Below are 25,528 nucleotides of genomic sequence, written 5' to 3' on the forward strand. Positions count from 1 at the left end.
GCGGAAGCGTTCCGGCGAGGGGCGGTGGCAGATTCCCCCGGGGCTCGGGATTGCGGAAGTTTGTTCTGAGGGGCCGGGGGCCGGCGAGGCTGGGGTGGTTTACAAGTTCCGGAACGGAGGCCGCGGCTCAGGGTCCGAGCGCCACGAGCCTCCCGAGGAGTGAGGCCGTCACACTGGGCGCCATTGGGCGGCGGGGCCTTGGGCTTCCTCCGTCCCTCGCTCGTCCCCGAGGCACCGCCTGATCTCCACCATGTCTTCCACCGGGCCCAACCTCCAGGTATGGCCGCTCGGTTCCCCCCCCCGAAGGCCGGAGCGGAGGGCGGGGGGGGGGGGGGAGGAGCGAGGAGGGGCCGGGCGGGCGGGGCCGCGGACGGGAGGGGCCCGGGGGGGGGACCCCGAGCCTGGCGGGGGGACCCCGAGCCCCAGGGGGACCCCGAGCCCCAGCGGGGAAGAAAACCCCGAGCCTGGCGGGGGGACCCCGAGCCCCAGGGGGACTCTGAGCCCCAGCGGGGAAGAAAACCCCGAGCCCCAGGGGGACCCCGAGCCCCAGGGCGTCCCCGGGCGGCCCGGCCCTCACCGCACCCTGAGCCCCTGAATCTGGAGACTCGACTCGGAGTTTTCAGAGAATAACAGCCAAGCCCCAACCAGCTCGGGCAGATCCCGCCAGCAAGAAAGGAAAAAAAAAAACAAAAACAAAACATACATTATTTATTTATTTTTTTTGCAAAGCACTGCCTTGGACCAGTTAAAAGCCGGGTGGTCTTAGTTCACCCCTTGTTTGTGCCGTCAGGTACACAGAAGAGGACAGCCTTGAAGTCTGTGGTTAGATTACAGATCACATACCCTGAGTGTTTGCGCGTATGTACATTCTCCCGGATTGTTTAACATCAGGGACCTAAAAAGAAGAAAACCTCCTTTGTGACTCTCCTTCCCCCCCCCCCCCCATCGCAATGAGCGTTTGGGTACATAAATCGTGGAATCCTGAGATAATAGGCTTGGGGAAGGCTCTGTCGTCCTTCCGTGGAGCGGAATTCATTGAGTGTAAAGAGATGTTAGTGTTTCCCCTCCTCAATACCTGGAGTGTCCATGGCATAAGAATGTGAGTTGTTGTCCCCAATTCCCAGCCCATCAGGTCCGTTTGGGACCAAAGAATAACGTGAAATACCTGTCTATATTGAATTCGTATTTTGGACTTCCGGGAGTTTGTCAAATAGGTACTTGTGGAGGGATTGGTACATAGATCAAAGATAATGTCAGATTGCCTTCTTAGGATAATTGATCCTGAAGAAAGACCACTCAGTGTGAACCTCATTACACCAAGATCAGATATTTGTTCTCCAACCCCTCCCCCCCACCACAGAATGAGATGATAGGCTTGTTTATGGTTCTTATCTTTTTAAAAAAAATCAACCTTAAGGTTATAAAACTAAATCTTTATCTTTCACAAAATGTCAATTGCAACCAAGGCACATTTCTTAAAAAAGTTACATGTTGACTGGTATATCTATGTTTTCTGCTAAGGTAGTACTAAACTAAGAACACTTCATTTTACCTAGTAGGGTTTTCTTTTTTTGTAATACTAGCTGGAAACATTTTTTTTTTCTTGTTTTGTGTCTTGGTAAGCATATCTTGAAAGTGTTTGTCAGTTGGTAAAGGTTTTGTTGCTGTGAATATTAAGTATTTTGACATACCTCTTATCCTCATTGGTTTATCAGTTAACTGATTTTGTTTCATTACTTAGCAGACAGAGACTTTGGATGGAACATGGTCATTCTCCAACATAGTTTCTGTCCATTGTCCTGGTATCTTTCTTCTAGACTTGTGTTGTCCTATATCCAAAATGCATAGTGATTGAATTGCATTGCTGTATTGTTCTTCAGTAAAATAGCTAGAGGTTGATCAATATTAAAAGTCATACTCACAATGATAAGCAGGAGTAGTGTTTATTGCTTGGTTGGTTCAAGTGAGCGTTCTCATTTATCCTTTTCAGCCTGCTGGCCTCTAGGAAATTTGGATGAAGAATAGTCATATACTGAATGATTGTCCCAGTGAACAAAGCAGAAATTCCTGTTGCCAAATGCTAGTACAGATAGCTTAGAAATGGAATTACAGAATAATTCTATAAGTGCTTTAATGGAATTAGGGGTTCGTGTGAGGAAGGGCACAGGTGGGAAATATATCATAGAGGTGATCTGACCTCGGATAGAGGTGAATACTAATTCTTAATTCCTCAGTCCTTGAAACAGCTCTTCAAGGTGAATATTATTTCCTCATCACAGTTTTAGAAACCTAAACTTGTTAAGGCTATGGATATGGTGTACCCAAAGACATGCAATGAATTAGTGTTGAGGTTAGTTTTGAATCTTAATCTCTCTTTACAAATCAATGATTTCCTGCGAAATTGTGCCTCCTTGAATAAGAAGTCAAAATGTTTTCCAAGGAAGGAAAGAACAACTTAGGCTTCAGTCTGGAAATATAATTAACCTTATAATGTAGAAAACAGCGAGGAATACAGTATAAAGCAGAACTTACTCAATATTTATTATTCAGTGTGACATGCATTAAACCAACTCCTAGAGAATAAAATATGTACATTTGCGTCTATACACACACTCATTTTTTTTTCCAATTGTATTTTATTGTCGGGGTAATGTATAAAGCGGTTACAGTTACATATGTCAGGTAGTAGATGCATTACTTTTGGAACACTGATACCCTTTCTCATGTTTTTGTCCCCCTTTCTCTCCCCCCCCCAATCATCTTGTTTTTTCCTCCTTCACTTTCCTATTTCAAATAAATGAATGAATATATGATATACCAGGTAAAAAAGTCAGATACTTTAACCACATAAGATTAACCATAAGGGAGAAAAAATAACTGCACATAGTACATTAAGAACAATAATCACAAAGATAAACCTCCTGTTTCCATATCCTAGAGTTTAGTCTCATCCTGTATGACCATATGTACATAGCTTGTGAGCTATTTGTGATCCTCTGCTAGGAGAATCCTAGATGACACATATATTTGTTACCTGTGTCTTCAGATGGCTTATGTTCTCATATGAAAACAGACATATAAAGTGACTGATATGGTGCAGAATGTACAGGAGAGAAACTGGGCTGCTCTAGTGGTGTTGAGCAGGTCTTGAGGCCACAGGCCTGTGACTATACTGAGTCCTGAGACTTGGAGAAGCTAGAGTTCATTGGGAGACAGTGGCATGGAGCCTTTTCAGTACATAGACTCAGGGAACCTTCTGTGTACATACATATAGCCATGCTGCCTGAGCTGGTCTGGGGTGTGCCCAGAGTTTGGAATGACAAGAACTGAGTATACAAGATTAGAGTAAGAGCTGGAATAATTAGGTAATGTTCCTAAGATCCTGTGGGCTCATACTGCTGTAGTGGGGAGTTGGTTGAAGGGTTTTACACATGGAGTAACATGTTAACACACTTGTTTCAGACCCAGACTCTGGGTCTGAATAACGGCCTAAGTGAGTGCTGGGGTATTGAGGAGCTAAAACAGGGATAACAGCAGAATAAGGAGGATTTATCTGAGAATTTGCCAGCTGGCCCAGATCTAGAGTGTTTTAGGGAGACCTGTCTGCAGTACCGCACAGCCTGGGTGAACAAGGACTAGATGGTTTCAGGTGAGATCTGTACATAACCACACATAGGTCTTTAAGGCCTGTGTAGAAATGCTCTTGACGTTTGGATTTCATCCTTTGCATAGGAAGCCATCCAGCGTGTCAATGGTGCCCTGGGATGGCAAAGGTCTGCTGACAAGCCTAGGAGGTGTTTTGGAGAATTGGTAGTGGAGTGAACTAGGGTGGAGATGGTAAGTGTTGTATTCCGAAAGAAGGATCTGCTCTTCAGATGAAGAATGCTAAGAAAACCAAGGATGAAATAGCATTTGCCAGAAGAGAATTAGATTGGAAGAAATTTAATATATGCCAGTGCTGTGTATGGCTACTTAAATTTAAATTAAATAAAAACTGATCCACACACTAACCACATGCCAGGTGCTCTAAAGTCTTGTGTGGCTGGGGCTTCCCTTTTGGACAAAGCAGATGCAGCCACCACTAGAGAAAGGCTGGTTTCATCCACGAAATTGGTACAGTGTTTGGACCCAGATGCTTAAATGTGAAGACTTTTACTTCAAGCAGGGCTTACTGATGCATGCCTATAGCCCTAGCTAAATAGGCTGAGGCTAGAGGATTGCTTAAGTGCATGGAAGGGTAACAAATTCAGACCTAATTTCAAAAAAAAAAAAGTTTACTGTAAGGAATACCAAGCTGGGGACCTACTTTAGTGGTGGAGGCTCACCACCTAGCTTGTGTAAGTAAAGTCCAGCGCCACAAAAACAATAACAACAACAACAACAACAACAGTGTCTAAGTATGATATCACCATAAGGGCTGACTGTGCATGAGAGGAATGAGCTACCAAAGCAGGGCATTTCCAAATAATCTGTGTGTTGAAGTAGTATCAGAAAAGCTGTGTGACTTAACTGCTGAGTCGTCAGGAGATGTCCGCCAGGTTCAGCTAAGCCTCAGTCAGCCGCATGCTGTTAACACTTTTCACTTCCTGTGCAGCCAGCATAACTTGACAATTAGTCTCTGCAATCAGATTGTTTGAACTGTGTGAAACATGAAGGTAGTCCTCTAGTTATCACTCCTGAAACAACACCAATTATCTTCCTTCTTTCACACTGCAGCAGAAACATTTCCATCTCCCGTGTGACCCATTCTTCCCATTTAAGATCTCCTCCCATTTAAATCCTGTGATAGCATCAATTTGAAGATTGTCGGAATGATTTTTTTCTAATCTTTGTTGTGTGCTTATTTTTTGTGTGTGTGCCAGTCCTGAGGCTTTAACTCGGGGCCTGAGCACTGTCCTTGGGCTTTCTCAAGGGTCACGCTCTACCACTGAGCCACTGTGTGCTTATTTTTTTTATTATGGCCTAACCGTGATTGTTTACTTTTGTTGATTGGCCATTATTTTTGGTTAAATATGATTTTACTACCTCACTTAACCCAGTTGGACCATTTCAAAAAATCATGTTCTTTATTTGTATTTGTTTGTATATATACATATATAGATACTTATATCATTGTTATTAATGAAAATTAATTTAGTCAGTTGTGGGGCTTGAACTCACTGTCTCTCTGTCTCTGAGTTCTTTTGTTCAAGGCTAACACTCTACCACTTTGATCCACAGTCCCACTTCTGTTTTCTGGTGGTGAATTGTAGATAAAAGTCTCACAGACTTTCCTGCTTGGGCAGACTTTAAACTGTCATCCTCAGATTGCGGCCTTCTGAGTAGCTAGGATTACAGGTGTGAGCCACCAGTACCTGGCTTAATGAAAATTTTGAGATCCGTTGTATCCGTCTCCCATTTGTACATATCATTACCAGGATGTTGACATGGAGACATTCTGAAGCCTCACTCATACTTCCTCACTTGGCTTGCACTTGTCTGTATCGTGTGTGCATACTTCTTGGTAGTTGCAGCGCTGTGTAGTTTGTGTACCCACCTTCAGAGAACAGTTCTTTCACTAGGATCTCTCATATTGCCTCTCTTGACCACAGTCACCTTACTCCTGTCCCCAAGGAAATCTAATCTGGTCTCCACCTCTGATTTTGTCATTTTGAGAACACTACGTAGCAAAACTTTGGGGACTGGGTTTTTTTCAGTCAGGATAATAACTTCAAGATGGATCCAGATTTTGTATAACAGCAGTCCATTCATGTGTGTGTGTATGTGTAGTTGTAGTAGTAGTTCTCCATAGTAGTTCTACACTGCAGTTTAATTAGAATCATCGGAGGCCGTCTTGGACATCACCATACAGGTTTTCATGTGAGCATACGTCTTTCTCTGGGATAAATGTCCCACAGTTCATATAGTAGCTACATGTTTATTTTTGTAAACAAAACCAAACAAGCCAGTTTTCCAGAGTGGCAGTCCTGTTTCCCATCCCACCAGCCATAGAGAGAGACCCAGTTCTCCACATCCTCACACCTGATGTTATCGCTTTTCGTCATTCTCATAGTTGTGTAATTATATCTCATTATGGTTTTACTTAGTATTATTCTAGTAGCTAATGATGTTATTTAAGCATCTGTTCACGTGCCGATTTGCCATCCACATAGCCTTTTCGGTGAAATGTCTGTTCCTGTCTTTTACTCTGCCAGTACTGAAGCTTGAATTCAGGGCCTCACATTCTTGTTCATTCATTCATTTATTTATTTATTTATTTATTTATTTCTGCTTAAAGTTGAAGTTTTGGGGCCAGGAGTTTGGCCTAGTGGTAGAGTGCTAGCATGCATGAAGACCTGTATTCAATTCCTCGATTCCTCAGTATCACATACATAGGAAAAGCTGTAAATGGCTCTGTGGCTCAAGTGGTATGGCTCAAGTGGTATAGCGCTAGTCTTAAGAAAGCCCAAGGACAGTGCTTAGGCCCCAGGAGTGGCAAAAAAAAAAAAAAAAAAAGGCTGAAGCTTTACTAAACTCTTGAGGCAGTTTTCCCTTTTGCTTCTTTTCTAGCTGGATTGCATTTTAATTGTTTTTGGACTTTTTTCTAATAAGTTTTGAAAATATCTTTTCCAGTTTGTAGCTTGTCTTTTAGTCTTTTCTTTGTGTATATACCAGTTACAAGGCTTGAACTTGAAGTCTGGGCACTGTCCCTCAGATCCTTCGCTCAAGGCTGTCATTCTACCACTTGAGCCATAACTCCACTTTCAGCTTTGTGGTTAATTGTAAATAAAAGTCTCACCTACTTTTCCTACCTGGGCTGGCTTCCAACTGCAATTTTCCTGAGTAGCTAGGTTTACAGGCATGAGCCAACAGCACCTTCCTTCTTTTCATCCTTTTTAAAAACAGGGTCATTTTGAGACTAAAAGTTTTTAGTTTAACAGGGTCCAATTTGTTAGTTTTCTTTTATATTTTTGTGCTTTTGATGTCAAACCTAAAATTTTCCCTAACCCTAGATCTTGAAGATTTTCTTTGCTTTTTCTAAAAGTTTTATATTTAAGCCTTTGTTCCATGTAGGGTTAATTTTCACATGACATTTAAGATTTTGATTAAGGCTACTTTTTCTTTTTTTTTTTTTAACTTTGGATGGCCAATTGATAAAAGCACCGTGTTTGACTTGTTTCACATCATTCTAAAACATCCTAGGACATATTTACGTAGATCTATTTTGGAGCAGTATTTTAATTACAGATTAGTTTATATACATAATAGATGTTGTAGGAAACTGACAAACTTAAAAATGGAAATCAATAAAATTTTCTTTGTTAAGCATAAGGTCTAATAATTTTCCTTCACATCTTTTTTCCTATACTGTTTTTGTTGTTTTGGTTTTCTCTTAACTTGAATTTGTGCTAAAAAAGCTGTACTCTTTTGCAATACATCATCCACAACACGTTCCAAATGATTATAAAGATTTCTTAATATTATTTTTAATGATTCTCTAGGCTGTGTTTATGTTCCCAAGGTTTTTCTTATTTAACAGATATTTTTGGTCAAGGTCTAATTAGCTCAGCAAACCCAAATCAATTACTTGGTTCTGTGTTCTTTCCATATTCTTGATATTTCATTGCCCTTTGTTTCTGAAGAAGTTTCATCTCATTCATATTTCTACTGTTCTGCTATTCTTATGTGTTTTAGGTATGCAGGACTGGCTGTGTGTGTGTGTGTGTGTGTGTGTGTGTGCATGCATGCTCAGTCCCAAGGCTTGAATTCAGGGCTAGGCACTATTGTGTGTGTGTGCATGCTCAGTCCCAAGGCTTGAATTCAGGGCTAGGCACTATCACTGAGCTTTTTTGCTCAAGAATAGTGCTTCAGCCTTTTGGTGGCTAATTGGAGGTAAGAATCTTATGGACTTTACTGTCTGAGCTGGCTTTGAACTTCCATCCTCAGATCTCCAGCCTTCTGCATGGCTAGGATTATAGGTATGAACCACTGGCACCCAGCACAGCATCTAATTTTTGAGAACTTCCCTAACTGCTTTAAAAATTTTATTTTTCATATTATTACATCAGTCTATTAGCAGAGTTGAGTGAAAATTTTAGTAGTACTGAATAAAGTAATAATAAGATAACAATTCCATTTGCATTTTATACAATTGTGATTTATAATAAGATGCAGTGATTTCTTTAAAGGCCTAAGTGACACTAGCTCATGTCTGTAATCATAGCTATTCTGGAGGCTGAGGTTGGGTGCTAGTGGCTGACACCCATAATTCCACCTGTTGAGAGGCTGAGATATGAGACCTGTAGCTTAAAGCCAGTCCCTGCATTTACCTCCAATGAACCAGCAAAAACAGGGAAGTGGAGATGTGGCTTAAATAATAGAATGCCGACTCTGAGTGAAAAAGCCAAGTGAGAACTGCATGCGCATGCAGTACCAGCACATGCCCATACATGCGCCCGCGCATGCACACACACACTAGCACAAGCAGGACTTGAGTTGTGACTGAAGTGGTAGAGTACCTATCAACCCATCTGAGTAGGGCAAGCACTATGCCCTAAGTTCAAACCCTCCTACCTAAACAGAAAAAAAGATTCACTTTACACTTTTTTAAAGAATCATTTCAGTCTAATGATTTACTTCAAACCTGCAGTTTTACTTGTTGCTAATTTTATGATTTTGCCTCCCTCTAACAGAAAGCCATAGATCTTGCTAACAAAGCAGCACAGGAAGACAAAGCTGGCAACTATGAGGAGGCCCTGCAACTCTATCAGCATGCCGTGCAGTATTTTCTCCATGTTATTAAATGTAAGGTTGTAGTTTATTTAAAAGTATAGTAGTTTCTGCCATTTTACCTAGAAAAGTGAAAGGACAAAGCTAAGGAAATTCTATCCCATCCAGTTGGGGACACACACACACACACACACACACACACACACACAATCCTCTTTTCTTCCATGTAATTTTAAGTACTCCTATTCAGATAATAAAGGTGACAGCTATTATAATTAATTAATTTGTATACTTAGCATTTTCAAATGTTTAAGTCAAGAAGAACTTGATTTTATGAGTGCTATACCTAGATGGTGAAATCTTAACCTATCCATATTCTAAGACATGTTTGACATGTGCTTAGATGGGAGAGATTGGTGTCTCTACAAACAAGTATTGTTATTTGCCATTTGTCAGACACTATTCTGAAATAAAGTGAGAGAAATAGATTGTATTGTTGGAACAGTTAGTAGTTCAGGGTTTACTTTTGAGCTTCTCCATTTTAAGGGAAAAGGGAAAGTTCGTGCTGAATAAAAGGAAAACTAAGAATAATTTCTAACACATAAGATTCATGTACTAAACCCAAGCATTGTGTATGTTTCTAAGTCTACTGAGTAACTAATGGAGGCATTTAGATAGTGAGATTATTGTATTAGTGGTATGCATAACTGAGTGTCTAACATAACATTTGAAGTAAAGGCTGTGCAGACATTAATAGCAGTGGTTAATATTGCTTTGCTTCTGTTACCCTTTTTATATTTTATTTTTTATCAATATATGTATTAATGTTTCCTGTTGTGTTCAGTGTAATATGTGATGTATGCATACAGCATGTACTGCCCAGTCTTCCCTTGTTTGACCATTCTCCTTTCCCAGCTATAGAAATCTTGTTCTACTTTTGGGTTGTTTTTCATAGAATTGCTTTCATGTGCAATAGTCAGCTATCCACTATTTTCAAAATGGAAAGGAGTATGAAACTACAGCATATTATTGTTTAGCATTAAAGTGCCTTCTGCCTTGCTTAGGTCTTTTTTGCTCTAACCCACCTGTGGCTTCCATTACTGTTTGGAAAGGAATTAAAAAAAAAAAAAAGTTGAGACTGGACACAATGACTCAGCCTATAATCCTAGATATTTGAGAGGCAGAAATTTGAGGGGTAGTGATTTGAGGCCAGGCCAAGCATAAATGTTTTCAAGACTTCATCTTAACTAAGAATGATGGCTTTCGTCTGTCATCCTAGTTACAAAGGGAAGCACAAATAGGAGGCACACCGTCTTGGCATAAAACAGTATCCCATCTCAAAAATCACCAACGTGAGATGGGGCTGGTGGAGTGATAAAGAATTGCCTGAGGCTCAGAGTTTAAACCCTAGGGTATCACCAAAATAAATAAAGTCAGAGTTAGTAATCATTGGTTACAAGTAGTTAGAGGTAATCTTTCCTTCTTCTTACAAACCCTTGTTTAAAAGACTGTAACATTCTGTATAGAAAACTAATGGACACATCTCTCTCATTCTCATCAACAGATGAAGCACAAGGTGATAAAGCCAAGCAGAGTATCAGAGCCAAGTGTACAGAATATCTTGATAGGGCAGAAAAATTAAAAGAGTACCTGAAGAAAAGGGAGAAAAAGCCACAGAAACCAGTGAAAGAGGGACAACCAAGCCCTGCTGACGAGAAAGGGTATGTATCTAAAATGTTGATTTTTAACTTTTCATTTATTTACATCAATTGTTAGCAAACTATGAGTCAGGGGCCATAGTGAATGTACTACCTGGTTTTGGTCAGAATTCTTGTTGGGACAGAATCTCAAACTGTTTATTGTCAGGCAAGGCTGTTCTCATACTGTATCAGAAAAATCTGGGGTTGCTGTAAAAACTGTATTGCCTGATAGCCTTGAGCTGAAGAGCTCAGGGACAACGCTCAGGCCCAAAGTTCAGTCCGCATGACCACCATCACCAACAACAGCAACAAAAAGGAATGTCTTTCTAGAAGAGATCTACTTTGAAGGACCTGAGGATTGTAAGACCTAGAGTTCACTGACTGCTTCAAACTACCTGGCAGAGTTTGATGAAAAGTATACACTAAAGCTTTATATTCTCTGCTTCAGACATACTTAGGAAACCAAGGAGTTTCTGGAAAGCCCCAAGAATATTTTATCTTCCCTATAGCTCTGATGTAACATAATTCAAACCACAGTCTGATCTTACGGAAATGTGAGAATTTCAGCTTAGGTTTATTATGAAAGTACATTTTATGTGAGACAGAAACTATCAATGTGAACTTCAAGTTTTGTGAAGAAGTCAGTTGACCTCAAGTGCCTGGGGCACTTCCTACTTAGATCTTCCTGGTCCAAGCCTCATTGAGAAACATCTGTCTTCCCCTGTCTATGCAGACTATCCAGTCTTGCATGTGCCCCATATTCACGGTAGACTTCTGTGATATTTATTGATGGTATCAAGGGGATGCCACTTTCCCCACTGAATTGATGAGCTGTCTTAGTCGCAAACACTAAGACTCCAGTTAAGTAAAATAGGGCTTTCTTACATGGTGTTATCTTGTAGAAGTCATAGAATCACACTGTATTCTATCACTAGGAGAAATACCCAGTATGTCATATCCAGTTGGGGTCCCCTGCTGCCAACTCCTGCCAAGCAATCCTAGTGTGTCACAGCTCCTCAGCTCTCTCCACTCAGGCAGCCCCTACCTTCTATGAGTAACCTATCTCCTTTGGAACTTCTGTGCGGGTGACCCTACAAAGGACATAGCTGAGAGTGATAGACATGTACCACTGCACCTGTTCTTTATTGGTTGAGATGGGAGAAGGATTTCAAGAGGTTCAAAGTTTTGCCCAGGTTAGCTTCCAACCAAAATCCTCTTGATCTCAGCTTCCCAAGTGGCCAGTATTGTAAGTGTGAACCACACCACACATGGCTTACAAGATCATTTTTTAATGGTTCAGTGCATTCTATCATCAGCTAAAGTTTTTAATTGCATATGGATTAATTCTGATAGTCCAATGTGAATATGATTATCCTTGAAGTCAAAGCCTTATATTCACTTTCATTTATTTCCTCAGGACAATTCCTAGATAAATACTACATTAACCGTTCTTTTGAGTCCACTTTATTAGGGAGTTCATTCATCCTTTGGAATCTTCAGACTAGGTAGTGTACCTTAGATAACAGACCTTTGTACCTTACGTGACAGTATGTTGCATTTTTCCTTCTGATATGAATTCTTGTTCTGAGTTATATTTTGCCTAGTCCTGATGGATTCATTGTTGTTTAAAACTCTCCTGTAAATCATCTTAAACCATTCATGGAACAACGTGTGGGACATGCCTTTATGAATGCATATATGTGTATATATATATATATATATATATATATATGTCATGGGAATTTGCAGTTTCTGACTTAACTTGTTTCTTATTTTTTGGTCCTTTTTCTAGAAATGATTCTGTATTGATAATGTGCCTGCTTCCTATTTTAATATATTCCTTTTTTTTTTTTTTTTGGTCATTCATGGGACTTAAACTCTGGGCCAGGGCACTGTCCCTAGCTCGTCAGCTCAAGGCTACCACTCTACCACATTGAGCCACAGCTCTACTTCCAGTTTTTTGGCAGTTAATTGGAGATAAGAGTCTGACAGACTTTCCTACCCTTTCTGGCTTTGAGCCTCAATCCTCATATCCCAGCCTCCTGAGTAGCTAGAATTACAGGTGTGAGCCACCAGCACCTGGCTATTTTAATATATTCTTAAAAATACCAAAACAAGCATAACTGTTCAAGTAAATGTTTTAGTTGGCTAGTTAGGTCACAGATGTTTGAGGTTTATCTGTCATTTTTGTGTGATTTGATACCAGTGAATGACTGAATATATTCAACTCTTCTTATTAGGAATGACAGTGATGGGGAAGGAGAATCTGATGATCCTGAAAAAAAGAAGCTGCAGAATCAACTTCAAGGTGATTTCATTTTTAATTCACTATCTTTGTTGAAAAGACAGGGGGACTTGTCCCTTTGAATTGCTTTTTCTTACCCTCTGTATTTCAGTGGAGGTCAGAACTGGCTTTGATTCCCTTTGGTCACATGCTGGCTTTGTTTGGAGAATTCATGAAGTTTTCCTTTGGTGTTTTTCATGAAATACAAATGGTGTTTTGTTTTTATATACCTGCCTTTAAAAGACTTAAGGCAACTACTCTCTTTCATTTTATTTGTTTTGCCCTATGTAGAGAAGGTAGTTTTTTTATACTGTTAGCTCACTATAACATCTGATTGTTTTTTAGTTGACTAGTGTCATAGTAGAACAGGTGAGGAGTGTACAATGGCTTTTTCTGCCATTACTGTAGCTGGTTCCTTAATTCACACTCATCTATTTTCTAATGTTCCCACATATATTTCTCTGTTTGCATTTTTTTTTCTCTTAGCTGTTTGTTTTAACCACCACACTTTAAAAGCCCTTTGATTTGACTCTAATACATAGTGCAGTGGCGTAATGGATAGGGCATAGATTCAGCTTTGGATTCCACTCCATAGTACTGGGCAAGTTCCCTAGCCTTTCAGTTCTTCATTTGTAACTCTTCTTTTGAGGGATAGAAGACTGTGACAGTGTAAAAATGTATATTGAGTGTGACAATCTAGAGAATTGATAAATTGTAGCTCTCTGAAAAGGCATCTCTTTATGACTTTAATTACTAAGATTTTTTATCTTTAAACAGTGTCCAGTTCTTAATTCTAATTTTAGTTCTAATTCTTCGGCTACTAAACATTTCAAAGTCATCTTTAAACTTTAAGGAGAAAAATGTCAGTTAAATGAGAAAGTAAATTATTCATATTTTAATTGCATAAAAGTCTTGTTAGTATAATACTAATTATACTACATTACTATATATGCTATATAATATTAATAGAACATTAAACATAAGAAAATTAACTGGACACCCACTGGATCACACCTGTGATCCTAGTTATTCAGGATTCTGAGATCACAAGGATCAAAGAAGTCAGTATAAGCAGAAAATTTTGTTATATTCCATCCAAGTATCTAGTAGAAAGCAGGGCTGGACGTCTGGCTTAAGAGGTAGAGGACCAGCTATGAGCCAGCAAGCCAAGCAGAGTAGTTTATTAGAGGTGAGAGTCTCTGGGACTTTTCTGACCGCTTCCTACCGCTATCCTCAGATCTCCGTTGCTGAATAGCTAGGATTGCAGAGGTGAGACACCAGTGCCCTGCTAATGTGTTTTTCTTTTTTGTAGGTGCCATTGTTATAGAGCGACCAAATGTGAAATGGAGTGATGTGGCTGGACTTGAAGGAGCCAAAGAAGCACTCAAAGAGGCTGTGATTCTGCCTATTAAGTTTCCTCACCTTTTTACAGGTGAGATGACTTCAAACTAGTTTTATATGATGCCTTTTCTAAATTGCATCAGTGACTACAGCATTGTAAGTTGTTGTCATCATATCATGAATTACCTTAAAATTTGACTGTTGCAGTTGGTAATACATCTTTACAGAAAGAGGTTTTCTTCCCTATATATTTGTAGTATATATTTTTTAAAAAACCCATAAGGTATCCAATTGACATTCATTAAATTGACTCATTAAAATACAATATATATCAGTAGTAATAACTTTATATATTAAGAAAGTCAGAATCTCTTGTAAAGATCAAAAATTAAATCATAAGTACTGATAATGTAGACTAAATAAATGGGTCTACTGAGAAGTTAGTATAAGGTTGATTGACTTAAAAATACTAAGACTTTTGATGATTTTAACTCTTGACTTTCATCTGAATTTTTTGTACTAATCACATTTGAGTATTGCCATTTCTTAAAAGAGGAGTCCGAATGATTGAATGGCTTTAGATGAAGGGCATATATCCTCTAGGGACAACAGCTAGCATCCCTGTGAAGAGAATGTTGTTGACCCACCATCTGGAGGTAGCTCAGGTTCTGATTCCAACAGTAAGGGGCCTGTCAGTGCAGAATTGTTCCTTCCCCTAGTCCTCTTATGTCTGACAGCCTGTGCCTGTGATGGGGCTATACCCACAGCCTAAGAAATAGATTAGCCTTTCAAAAACAAGTTGGTCTATGTTGAGATCTGTGACGTTGGCCTCACACTGAACAGATCCAGACAGTGATGGAGAATAAAGAACTTGGGCCAGGCCTTGTCTACTGAGCTTGGGGTAGTCTTTTTTTTTTTCCTGCTAGTCCTGGGCTTGAGCTCAGGGCCTGAGCACTGTCCTTGGATTTTCTCAAGGCTGGAGCTCTACCACTTGAGCCTCAGCACCATTTCCAGCTTTTTTTTTATGTATGTGGTACCGAGGAATCAAACCCGGGTCTTCGTGCATGCTAGGCAAGCACTCTGCCACTAGGCCAAACTCCCGGCCCCTGAGCTTGGGGTATTCTTACACCTAACTTCAAAAATAGGAAGCTAACAATATAAAAGTTCTATAAAGGCACAAGAATATAGTTGAGCCACTGTGTTATATTTCCCAAACATAGGTTTTTCCACATGTGTACCTTTCTTAAGGTATTTTTTCTTTAAGTAAGAATGGAATAGATACAGAGAGGCATTTCAGAACCTGCAAAATGTTCAGCTTCCTTAATTTCCACGAAGTTGGTATGCAGGTATAATCATCCTCCAGCTAAGGAATGGCTGAGCCTAGGCCAGGCAGTCACTCTCCTGGTTCCTCCCCCGTTGTCATCCCGCTAACACAACCTGGTTTATTCCTTATAGTTTCTCCTTGGCAAACTAGGTAAGCACTTTTATGTCTTTGCCCAAGTATTGGGACTGGTAACTTCAGTGATATTAACTTGTATTTCTCTGACTCAAGAATTGAATAGAATTGGGCAAGTCATCCCAACTGTTAGGCTTATTCCTCCAGAAACAGACTTTCCAGCTGCCCTGTCTTTAAGTACAGTTTCCCTTCAGTGCTCTGGTGTTGAGAAGTATAAAGCACATACCACCCTGAGGGCCTTTTGATTGAACTCTGCCTCCTTCACTAACTAGACTGCAAGTCCTGGAGGGAACAAATCCTTTTGTCTGTCTGTCCTGCGTATTATGGCCTTCATATATATTGTTTGAATGAACAAGTGAGCAAGTAAAAGAAGTTACTATTAGAAGGTCTACATTCATGTCTATCTACAATGTGATCTGCATTTTTGACAGAGTAGCCTCTAGAAAGAGCAAGTAAAGCATATGTAAAAAGTACTTACCTTCGACTTACTCATCAAATCTTATTGTGGTGAGAACTCCAAAGAGAAAACTTTTTCCCAGCATTCTTCAGTGTGGATGATTGATGTCTGTAGGGACTGTTAGCAGCCTTCACATTCTCCTGTTATTTTTCTAATGTACCTGTAGGCAAGAGGACGCCTTGGAGAGGAATCTTATTGTTTGGGCCACCTGGGACAGGAAAATCCTATTTGGCCAAAGCTGTAGCAACAGAAGCAAATAATTCAACATTCTTTTCAATATCTTCTTCTGACCTTGTCTCTAAGTGGCTGGGGGAAAGTGAAAAGTAAGTAGTAAATTGATTGTTATTTTATTTGTTTAGCTGCTTCTTGTGTACTAGCCATTATATCAGTCAGTCAGTAAAATGTGTTTTACATCTTTTACATCGTTGGTAATACTAAGAGAAGAGATATAATATTGGTATTCTTTCCCTCAGTTCCTAATTTGCAGTTCCTAATAGCATACATGTGTTTTTTTCTGTGTGTATAATTTAGTAAATTGTAAAATGAATTATCTAGTTATACCATTCTTAATCCTGGCTCCTGAAATACCTTAGGTTTTTGATCAATTCAGTTCTGGTAATATCCAACTATTGCCTTGAATCGTACTGTTTCTCTAGCAACTACTTTGTTTTACTTTTAGGTTAGTTAAGAACTTATTCCAGCTTGCAAGAGAGAATAAGCCTTCCATCATCTTCATTGATGAAATTGATTCTCTGTGTGGCTCCCGAAGTGAAAATGAAAGTGAGGCTGCGCGGAGAATTAAGACAGAGTTCCTTGTCCAGATGCAAGGTGGCGTTGCTGCTATTCTTATTTTAATACAGTTTTTCTTTACTATGAGCCATTAGTGTGACAGTGTAGAAAAATTAAACTACCACATTTTCATTCATTTTTTTCATGTGAATATGTGATTTTTAGCCACTTACAGTTATCTTAGATATAATTGAAAAGTTTAAAGTAATTGAAAAGTTCAAAATGTAGTTTCTCCAAGAGACTCAAAATGAGGCACTTTAATATTAAAGATTAACATTTCTTAACCAAACACACCTGAGGTTTGAAAACACCAAAATGACATTATTTTGAAATGCTTCCTATTTTAATACAGGAGTTGGTGTGGACAATGATGGAATTTTGGTTCTGGGAGCCACAAATATACCCTGGGTTCTGGATTCTGCCATTAGACGAAGGTAAGATGCTACAGTAAATGCCTTACTTCTAAGTATACATGTCACAAGTAAATGGCTGCTCCCCTTTTGCCTAGTGAGGAAGCGTTCTGGAAACTACCCTTGTGGCCCTCTTTCTTGAGGAAAGAAGGATAGCATTTGACCATGTTTGTCTGCTGTGTTTCCGGTACAATACAACATTTTTACAACTGCAGTCTTTCCACATTGGAAAATATATTGCCACAGACTTACCTTTAGGTTTGATTAAGCTTAGTGAACATTGATGCTTCCAAAATTTACATAGCTTTATACTTCAGTGACATGAATCTTTTACAAGTCAAATAGGATAAAAAGGATAGATTTTTAGTAAACAAAAGAAAACTGTGTATCTGGGTGCAGTTTGAAGCCATCTTAAGGGGCAAGAGAGTCTATTTTTTATATTTATTTATTTATTTATTTATTTATTTATTTATTTATTTATTTATTTTGGTGGGTCATGGGCCTTGAACTAGCCCTGGGCACTGTCCCTGAGCTCTTTAGCTCAAGGCTACCACCCTACCCTTGAGCCAAGTCCCACTTCCCACTTTCTAGAGGTTAATTGGAGATAAGTCTCAGGTTCTTTTGTGCCTGGCAGGCTTTGAACCTTGATCCTCAAATCTCATCCTCCTGAGTAGCTAGGATTACAGGCGTGAGCCACCACGCCCACACCCGCACTGCACCCTCTGTCCTGTCTATGAGATTTTTATTTCCAGTTAACCACCAAAAGCTAGAAGTAGGGCTGTGACTCAGTATAGAGCATCAATCTTGAGCTAAAATGGCAATTAAGTTCACTTGTTTGTTTGCCAACATGTTGGATTTCTATCCATGTTACTAATGAAGGAAATGTATTACAGATATTTCAAACCCATGTCTACCAGTAATGGAAACTAAGTAATGGAAACTAACTTGTTAGAATCTCCCGACTTCAGAGAGTTACTTAAAGGAGAAAAGTCTTCAAAGACCAGCTTAGTTGTCCTTCATTGCTTTCTCCTACTTTCAAACCCTGAAATTCTAAGAAAGCCAAGTAAAATTGTTAATAAAACATAGTACTTTATTATTTCTAGTGTGTGATTATTTGTTCTGAGTAAGTCAGGGCTTTATATAGTAGGTTCATTCTGTCACATTTTGAGTAATTTTACTAGTTTGAATTTAGAGAATTATTGTCATTTATTTTATATTATTAATCATTAACCCATTCATTCAGGGTATAGAGTACAGGCTGTGACAAACTGTTAGCCAGTAGGACTTGTCCTTTTATGCTATTTGGGTTTATTAAACCCAAAGTAAGACAGAACTTGTGTGAGAAAGATCATCCATTCCGAATTAGTTTCCTGGCTCTTTTGCTGTCATTTTTTAAAAATTTATTTTTAACGTATCCCTGGATATTCTTCCCTTATATAATGTAAATATACATATTTGATATATTTTCAGCTTAATTTGGTATCATTAAGAATATCTAATCTGCCTGTCTCTTCTTGAAAATATCCTGAGTGGTCTTAGGAGACAAGATCTTTACACACAGCTCTAGCTGGCCTAGAATTTACAATCCTGCCTCAGTCTCCCAAGTGCTGAGCTTATAGGTGTGTACCACCATGCCTAACCTGAAACGGCCTAAGAATGTATTTTAATATTCATGACCTTGTTTTATTTTAAGATTTGAGAAGCGAATTTATATTCCTCTGCCTGAAGCCCATGCCCGAGCAGCAATGTTTAAACTGCACTTGGGTAGCACTCAGAATAGCCTAAAAGAGGCAGACTTCCAAGAACTTGGGAAGAAAACGGATGGCTATTCAGGCGCAGACATAAGCATCATTGTGCGAGATGCACTTATGCAGCCGGTTAGGAAAGTTCAGTCGGCCACTCATTTCAAAAAGGTAAGCAACTTTAGTTTCTATCCTTTCAGATACCTGTTTTTAAAATTGTTGTTTTTGTTAGTCTTGGGACTTGAACTCAGTGCCTGGGCACTGTCCCTGAGGGTTCTTGCTCAAGGCTAGCTCTCTGCTACTTGGAGCCACAATGCCATTCCAGTTTTCTGGTTGTTAATTGAAGATAAGAGTTCTACAGACTTTCCTGCCGAGACGACTTCAAACCACTGTCCTCACATCTCAGCCTCCTGAGTAGCAGGGACTACTGACATGAGCCCCTAGCACCTGACCTCACGTATTTTTAAGATCAAGGCACAAAACCATTATTGGTTTGTCTTCAAAAGAGTTGGAAGGGTGTGGTTTACGATAATGTAAGAAATGAGTTTATTGTATTTAATGGACATTTTTATTACACTGAAAATAGGTTGTCCAATAAAGCTTAATAGTCTTTGTTAGTAGTGCTAGTGTTTAACTTTTTCTATAGAGGAGGGGTTTTTGTTGTTGTTTTTGTTTTAGCAATCCTGAGGCTTGAATTCAGGGCCTGAGCACTATCCTTAGACTTTCCTCAAGGCTAGTGCTCTACCACTTGAGCCACTGCACCATTTCTGACTTTTCTATGTATGTGGTACTGAGGATTCAAACCTGGCTGGGTCTTCATGCATGTTAGGCAAGCACTCTACCACTAGACCAAGCTCCTGGCCCCTGTAAGATGAGTTTTTAAGTATTCCTGCATTGTTTTGGTGTAAGCATAGAAATGTAAATTACGTAGTTACAAAACTGTTTCTGATGTAGCTAGAGCTATCCCAAGAAGAATCTGGTACCTTTACATCTCAGGAATAAAGTCCAAATAATACTGTTAACATTTATATAACTATCTTATACCATAATAAAGGGTTTTTTTGTTTTTGTTTTTGTTTGCCAGTCCTGGGCTTGAGCTCAGGGCCTGAGCGCTGTCCTTGGACTTTCTCAAGGCTAGAGCTCTATCCACTTGAGCCTCAGCACCACTTCTAGCTTTTTTTTCTGTTTATGGTGCTGAGGAGTTGAACCCGGGTCTTCATGCATGCTAGTCAAGCACTCTAACACTAGGCCAAACTCTCGGCCCCATAATAAAGTTTTTTAAGTTATAAGATGTATGGATGAATCATAAATAGATATCTGTAAGCAGATTACATTATGTATTTAAGGCTCATTTTTATCTCTAATAAAGATAACAATACTTTCAAGTGATGTCATAAATAATCATAATAGTCATGGTACCAGAATTTGCCTTTACTATTTTTCAGCTATTTTATTTCTGAGAGCAGAATGATCTCACATTACCTTTAATACTCAACTCATTACATTTTCTCTTAAATTTTCTTAGCTGCTCACTACAGATTCTTAGGAATTGAGTTCTAACCTATACAGAATTAATTACTCAGTCCTGGATATTATACTAGGAACAATGACTGTGAAACCAGTTCCTAGATAGTAACATAAAGGTAAGACAACCAGACCAATTCTTTTTTTTTTTTTTTTTTTTTTTTTTTTGCCAGCCCTGGGGCTCAAACTCAGGGCCTGGGCACTGTCCTTGAGTTTTCTCAAGACTAGCGCTCTACCACTTGAGCCACAGCACCACTTCAGGCTTTTTCTGTGTATGTGGTACTGAGGAATTGAACCCAGGACTTTGTGCATGCTAGGAAGCACTCTTATCCACTAGGCCATGCTCCCAGCCCCAGACTAATTTTTAAAATCACAATTTTCAATGCATAAATTGTGCAAAATACTAGGCTTCACTGTGACAATTTCATACATATATACATATGGTTTGTGATCAAAGTAGTTTCAACATTAGAACTTGTATAACCATCACTTTACTAACCATTACTACAACTCTTCTCCTTCTTTACACCGCTAATCACTTCAATTCGCACATTACCTGTTACTTTTGTTTATTTTGTTTATGAAATACATAAGGTACTAATCCAGGCTTAGAGTTAAACCTAGAAGTAAACAGCTTAGAATAACAAAAATTCTGAAATTTTGAGAAAAGATAGATGTTTACGTAATAAATAAATAGTATATGTATTTTTTCATCCCTATACCAATCCTGAAGTAACGTTGATCATTATAAAACATGAAAGCAGTCCCAACTTGATACAAATTTGTTGCTGTCTGACTACTTGTATATAACATTATCTCAGAGATTCTTTTCTAGTTAATGTTAGAACTTTATTTTAAAATAAATTATCCATCATAAGATGGTGTAGAGATTAACTAGCATTTTTGTGTACCAAAATCTAAGATATAAAGGTTCAGTCATTTCAGACTAGTACATCAAAATATCTTAAGTTTTTTACCCAGCTTAGTATTTTTGAATGTATTTCCTTTTGGTCTCCAAGACTGCTAAACCAAATAAATAGTAGATAATTAAAAGTGAACATGTAGCCACAGATAACTATATTTTCTTTTTTCTTTTATTAAAACTCATGACTGTATAGTTTATTGCAAGGAACTCGAAATACAGAAGAGCGTCAAGAAAAAAATGCAAATCAACCAGAATCTATTCACTCACCCAGCAGTACTTATTTTTGTTGCATATTCTATTATTTTTCAGAAAGAAGCATTTTAATATAGTATAACAGTGTATTTCCCAACTTTCTTTACTAGTGGTCTACGTCCCTAGGCCATTATTTTTCTGTTTACTTAAGTTCATGTTGACCACAGGTTCAAGGACCTTCTCGAGCTGACCCTAACACCATTGTAGATGATTTGCTGACACCCTGCTCTCCAGGGGACCCTGGAGCCATGGAAATGACGTGGATGGATGTCCCCGGGGATAAACTTCTGGAGCCGGTTGTTTCCATGGTAAATCACTATACTTTGTAGCAGTTTTTAAAGAATTGCTGGGGAGTATTAATTTGTTCATTTAGTGCTGTTGACTCATTCTTAAAGTAGTAAAGGTCAATTGAGCTTAAAATGTGAAAATTATTGTTTTTAAGATGTTTTATTAGGCTGCAAGACTTTTTGTGTGTATGTGTGTCAGTCCTGGGACCCGAACTGGGCACTGTCCCTGAATTCTTGTTCTCAAGGCTAGTCCTTTACTCTTTGAGTCACAGCTCCACTTGGAGCTTTTTGGTGGTGAATTGGACAGACTTTCTTCCTTGAGCTTGCTCTGAACCTAGATCTTCAGTTCTCAGCCTTTTGAGTAGCTAGGATTACAGATGTGAATGCTTGGTACTTGCTTAGGCTGCAAGACTTTTAAGAGAAAGAGTATTTTTCTTGGAAAGCTCAGTGTTCTGACTTTATAGGTTTTAGAGCTGGAATATTGTAGGTGGTCTCTTTTAAATGTGTTCTATCCAGCTCTAAAGAACAACAGTAATGTGAGAGTCTTCTCTTTTACTAACTGCCATACAGTTTTACAAGACATATTCTTTGTTGTTGTGAAGGTTTTTGTTTAGAATTTATGGTTTGGGTTTTTGAGGATGGGTCTCGCTAGGTAACCTACGGTCCTGTTCCTCTTCCTCCTAAGTGCCAGGACTACCATGTCCCAGTCATTTTTAAATAAATCTTAGTTTTTAACCATATATTGTTTTCCTCTGGCTAGTTGATTTAAAAATTGTAGACTGCTTCATTTAATTACTAGTGAGTGTGTAATTTAGTTAATTACAAATGTGCTATTGAAGAGGCAGAGATCACCAGAACCTTGGTTAAGAGCAGCCTGACAAAAAGTTTTTAAGGAACCCCACCCCCATTGGAACCAGAAAAAGCTTTTGACATGCTACAAGTATCTGTCATCTAGCTGTACAGGAAGTGTACATTCGCAGGTTTCCACATGTAAGGACCTTATCCCAAAATAGACAAAGCAGAAAAGGCTGGAGCTCTGATTCAAGTGGCATAATGCTTTCCCCCCGAGGTCCACTTAGTACTGCCAAATAAGTAAATCAGTTAAACTTACTATATTTATTATATTTGACTAAACTTACTATATTTATTATATTTGACTTCACTGGGCATGCGGGGGGGGGGGGGGGGTTCGTGCCTGTTATCCCAGTTACTCAGAACACTGAGACCTGAGGATTACGGTTTGATGCCAGCCTGGGCAGGAGACTCTGGGAGACTTATTTCCAGTAAACTCAGAAAAAGCCAGAAGTGACACTGTGGGTCAAATGGTAGAGAGCAATCCTTGAGCACCAAAGCTCAGGAACAGCACTCAAGCCCTGACTTTAAGCTCCAAGACCTGAAAAAAAAGTTCTGCTTCATATATTTTTGAAGACTTTTGTAGCAAGTAACTGATTTTTTTTTTAGTACTTTTACTGTATTACTTTTGAATTGCACTTAGGAAAACTTTCATCTATAATAAAAACAGATAAGAACAGAAATGAGAAAATTGGGTTGTAACCTTATTGTAGAAGTATTTGTGGTAGGTAATAAGAAGCCTACTGCAAAGATTTGATCAGCACACAAGGGAAGAGTTGAATGTTTCTACACAAAGAAATGACATGGTCAAAAATACCTTTTAGAAAGCATAAGCATAATTCACTGCAGTCTTCATGTTAGTCCTAATAATGCAGTGGCTTGTATTTTATTTCATCTATTAACATAGCTCCCCTTCTCTTCTGATAGTGGGATATGTTGCGGTCGCTGTCAAACACAAAACCCACTGTCAATGAACATGACTTGTTGAAGTTAAAGAAGTTTACAGAAGATTTTGGCCAAGAGGGCTAAACCAAAGACATCAAAGAAGATATTTACCATATGTCTGTCTGTCTCTTTCTTTCTTTCATGATTTTTTTTTTGGGGGGGGCCTTTTTGTGATGGCATTGACATTATTTTCAGTGACACTCTTTACCACAGGATACGACATCTCACTTCAGAGTTCCCTTCTGTTTGTATTTTACTTTTTCTCCATTACCTGTTAAATGCTCCCATAGACAAAGATGGTACAATAATGGGTTATAAGGAAGTAAGCAATATGTGAATGGCATAAAAAATAGAATTATCCAGCAAAAAGTATTAAACATTGACAAATACTTACAATTTTATGAGTGATGGTCTTTGCCAAGAGCATTTATCATTTTTTTACTAAAATAGGGCTTTATATTTTGAAAAGAACTTCTTAAACATTCTTATCAACGTGAAGTTTATTTAAAATGATAGAATCTTTACTCAGGGATAGGCAATAAAACATTACAGAGCACTGTGGTTGGTATTGGAAGGATTATGAATTGTGTCACGGCCAGTGCTCTTACTAACTTTTTAATAGGTTGTCCTGTTTTATTTTCCTGTGGAGATGTAGTTCATTTACAGGTAGCAAGGTTTTATAATTAAATGATACCTTTCACTGTGCAATCTCAAGAGACTTTCTAAATTAGGTGTTGAATTTACCTTGAAGATGAAAATTGTCTATTTCAGTGTCTTTTGTAGTAAAATTGACCAAAACAGATGGTAAATAAGTATGAATTTTTAAAATAACTGTCATGAGATACTATAATGCGAACCTTTGCTAATAAGAAAATGGCCTCCCTTTGGATTATGGGATGTTTTCCAGTGTGTGAAATGGGTGTGTGTATTGTACATATATATGTATATATAATTTTTTAAATTTTTTTGCCTTCCACCTTTTAAGTTCAGGGAACAGTCAGTCCTGTCCACACACGTTATCGGTGTGATTCTTCATGAGGCTTTAAAAATGAACTTATCTCATTGGATTTTAAAATATAAACATGTTATTTTAATGTCTTTCAAATAAATGCGTTACACACTTTAGCATCAACACTATTTGTGCCTTGTACATTTGCATTGACTATACATGCAAAGACTTAAGTTAGAGTGAGGTAATTACTATAAAGTTCTACCTTACAAATTCTATACAGTAACTTGCATTTTAAACTATATTTGCACATTTTACATACTATGCTAAATGGTTGCGTTTGGGTTTTCTGTACAGATTGTTAATATTCAATGGAAATCACAAGCCTAAAACATGATGTTCTTTATGTGAAGTAAATGGATAATAACCTACAATTGTTTGTATGCTTTTTTAATTTGGAGTCTTTTGTGTGTTGTAGAAAATTCTACTTAAATGGATTAGGTACCGAGAAATAACCTGACATTTTTGGGCACATACATGAGAAGGCTGGGTATGTTAGAATCTAAGACCCTTTGACCAGTAAGCCTGATTGCTTCTTCATAGGCAATTCAGTGGAGAAAGAAATAACACAAGGAGCCAATCATTCAAAAGAGAATGTTAAATCGTCTACAACACAACTGACCTGGTTTACTCAAAAAGTCACTGTTATTTTCATGACTCTTCTGTTCTTCTCAATTAAATGAAATTGAAGACACAGAATATTTGGGAAAGACAATTTATGAACAAATAAAGGCATGACTATGGACTAAGATTATGGAATTGTTCTGAATTGTCTTAGACATGGTAATGACATTCACTAGGGTTATGTTTTTGAAAAGTAAATATGGTTACATAAGATTATGGGAT

The 25,528-nt window shown here is 38.5% G+C and overlaps 1 protein-coding gene across 1 annotated transcript; it reads left to right on the plus strand.

Moving 5' to 3' along the window:
- Vps4b (vacuolar protein sorting 4 homolog B) lies at positions 1 to 25,056 on the plus strand. Its single transcript, XM_090352987.1, has 11 exons — positions 1 to 277; positions 8,673 to 8,784; positions 10,274 to 10,430; positions 12,650 to 12,717; positions 14,006 to 14,125; positions 16,114 to 16,270; positions 16,627 to 16,775; positions 17,089 to 17,170; positions 18,840 to 19,059; positions 21,757 to 21,897; positions 23,656 to 25,056. Exons 1-11 carry the CDS (start codon positions 251 to 253, stop codon positions 23,755 to 23,757), a joined length of 1,335 nt encoding a protein of 444 aa, XP_090209113.1. The 5' UTR covers positions 1 to 250; the 3' UTR covers positions 23,758 to 25,056.
- The last annotated feature ends 472 nt before the right edge of the window (positions 25,057 to 25,528 follow it).

The sequence above is a fragment of the Megascapheus bottae genome, chromosome 19, assembly GCF_031878675.1.
Source record: "Megascapheus bottae isolate mThoBot1 chromosome 19, mThoBot2.hap1, whole genome shotgun sequence".
Taxonomy (NCBI): Eukaryota; Metazoa; Chordata; class Mammalia; order Rodentia; family Geomyidae; genus Megascapheus; species Megascapheus bottae.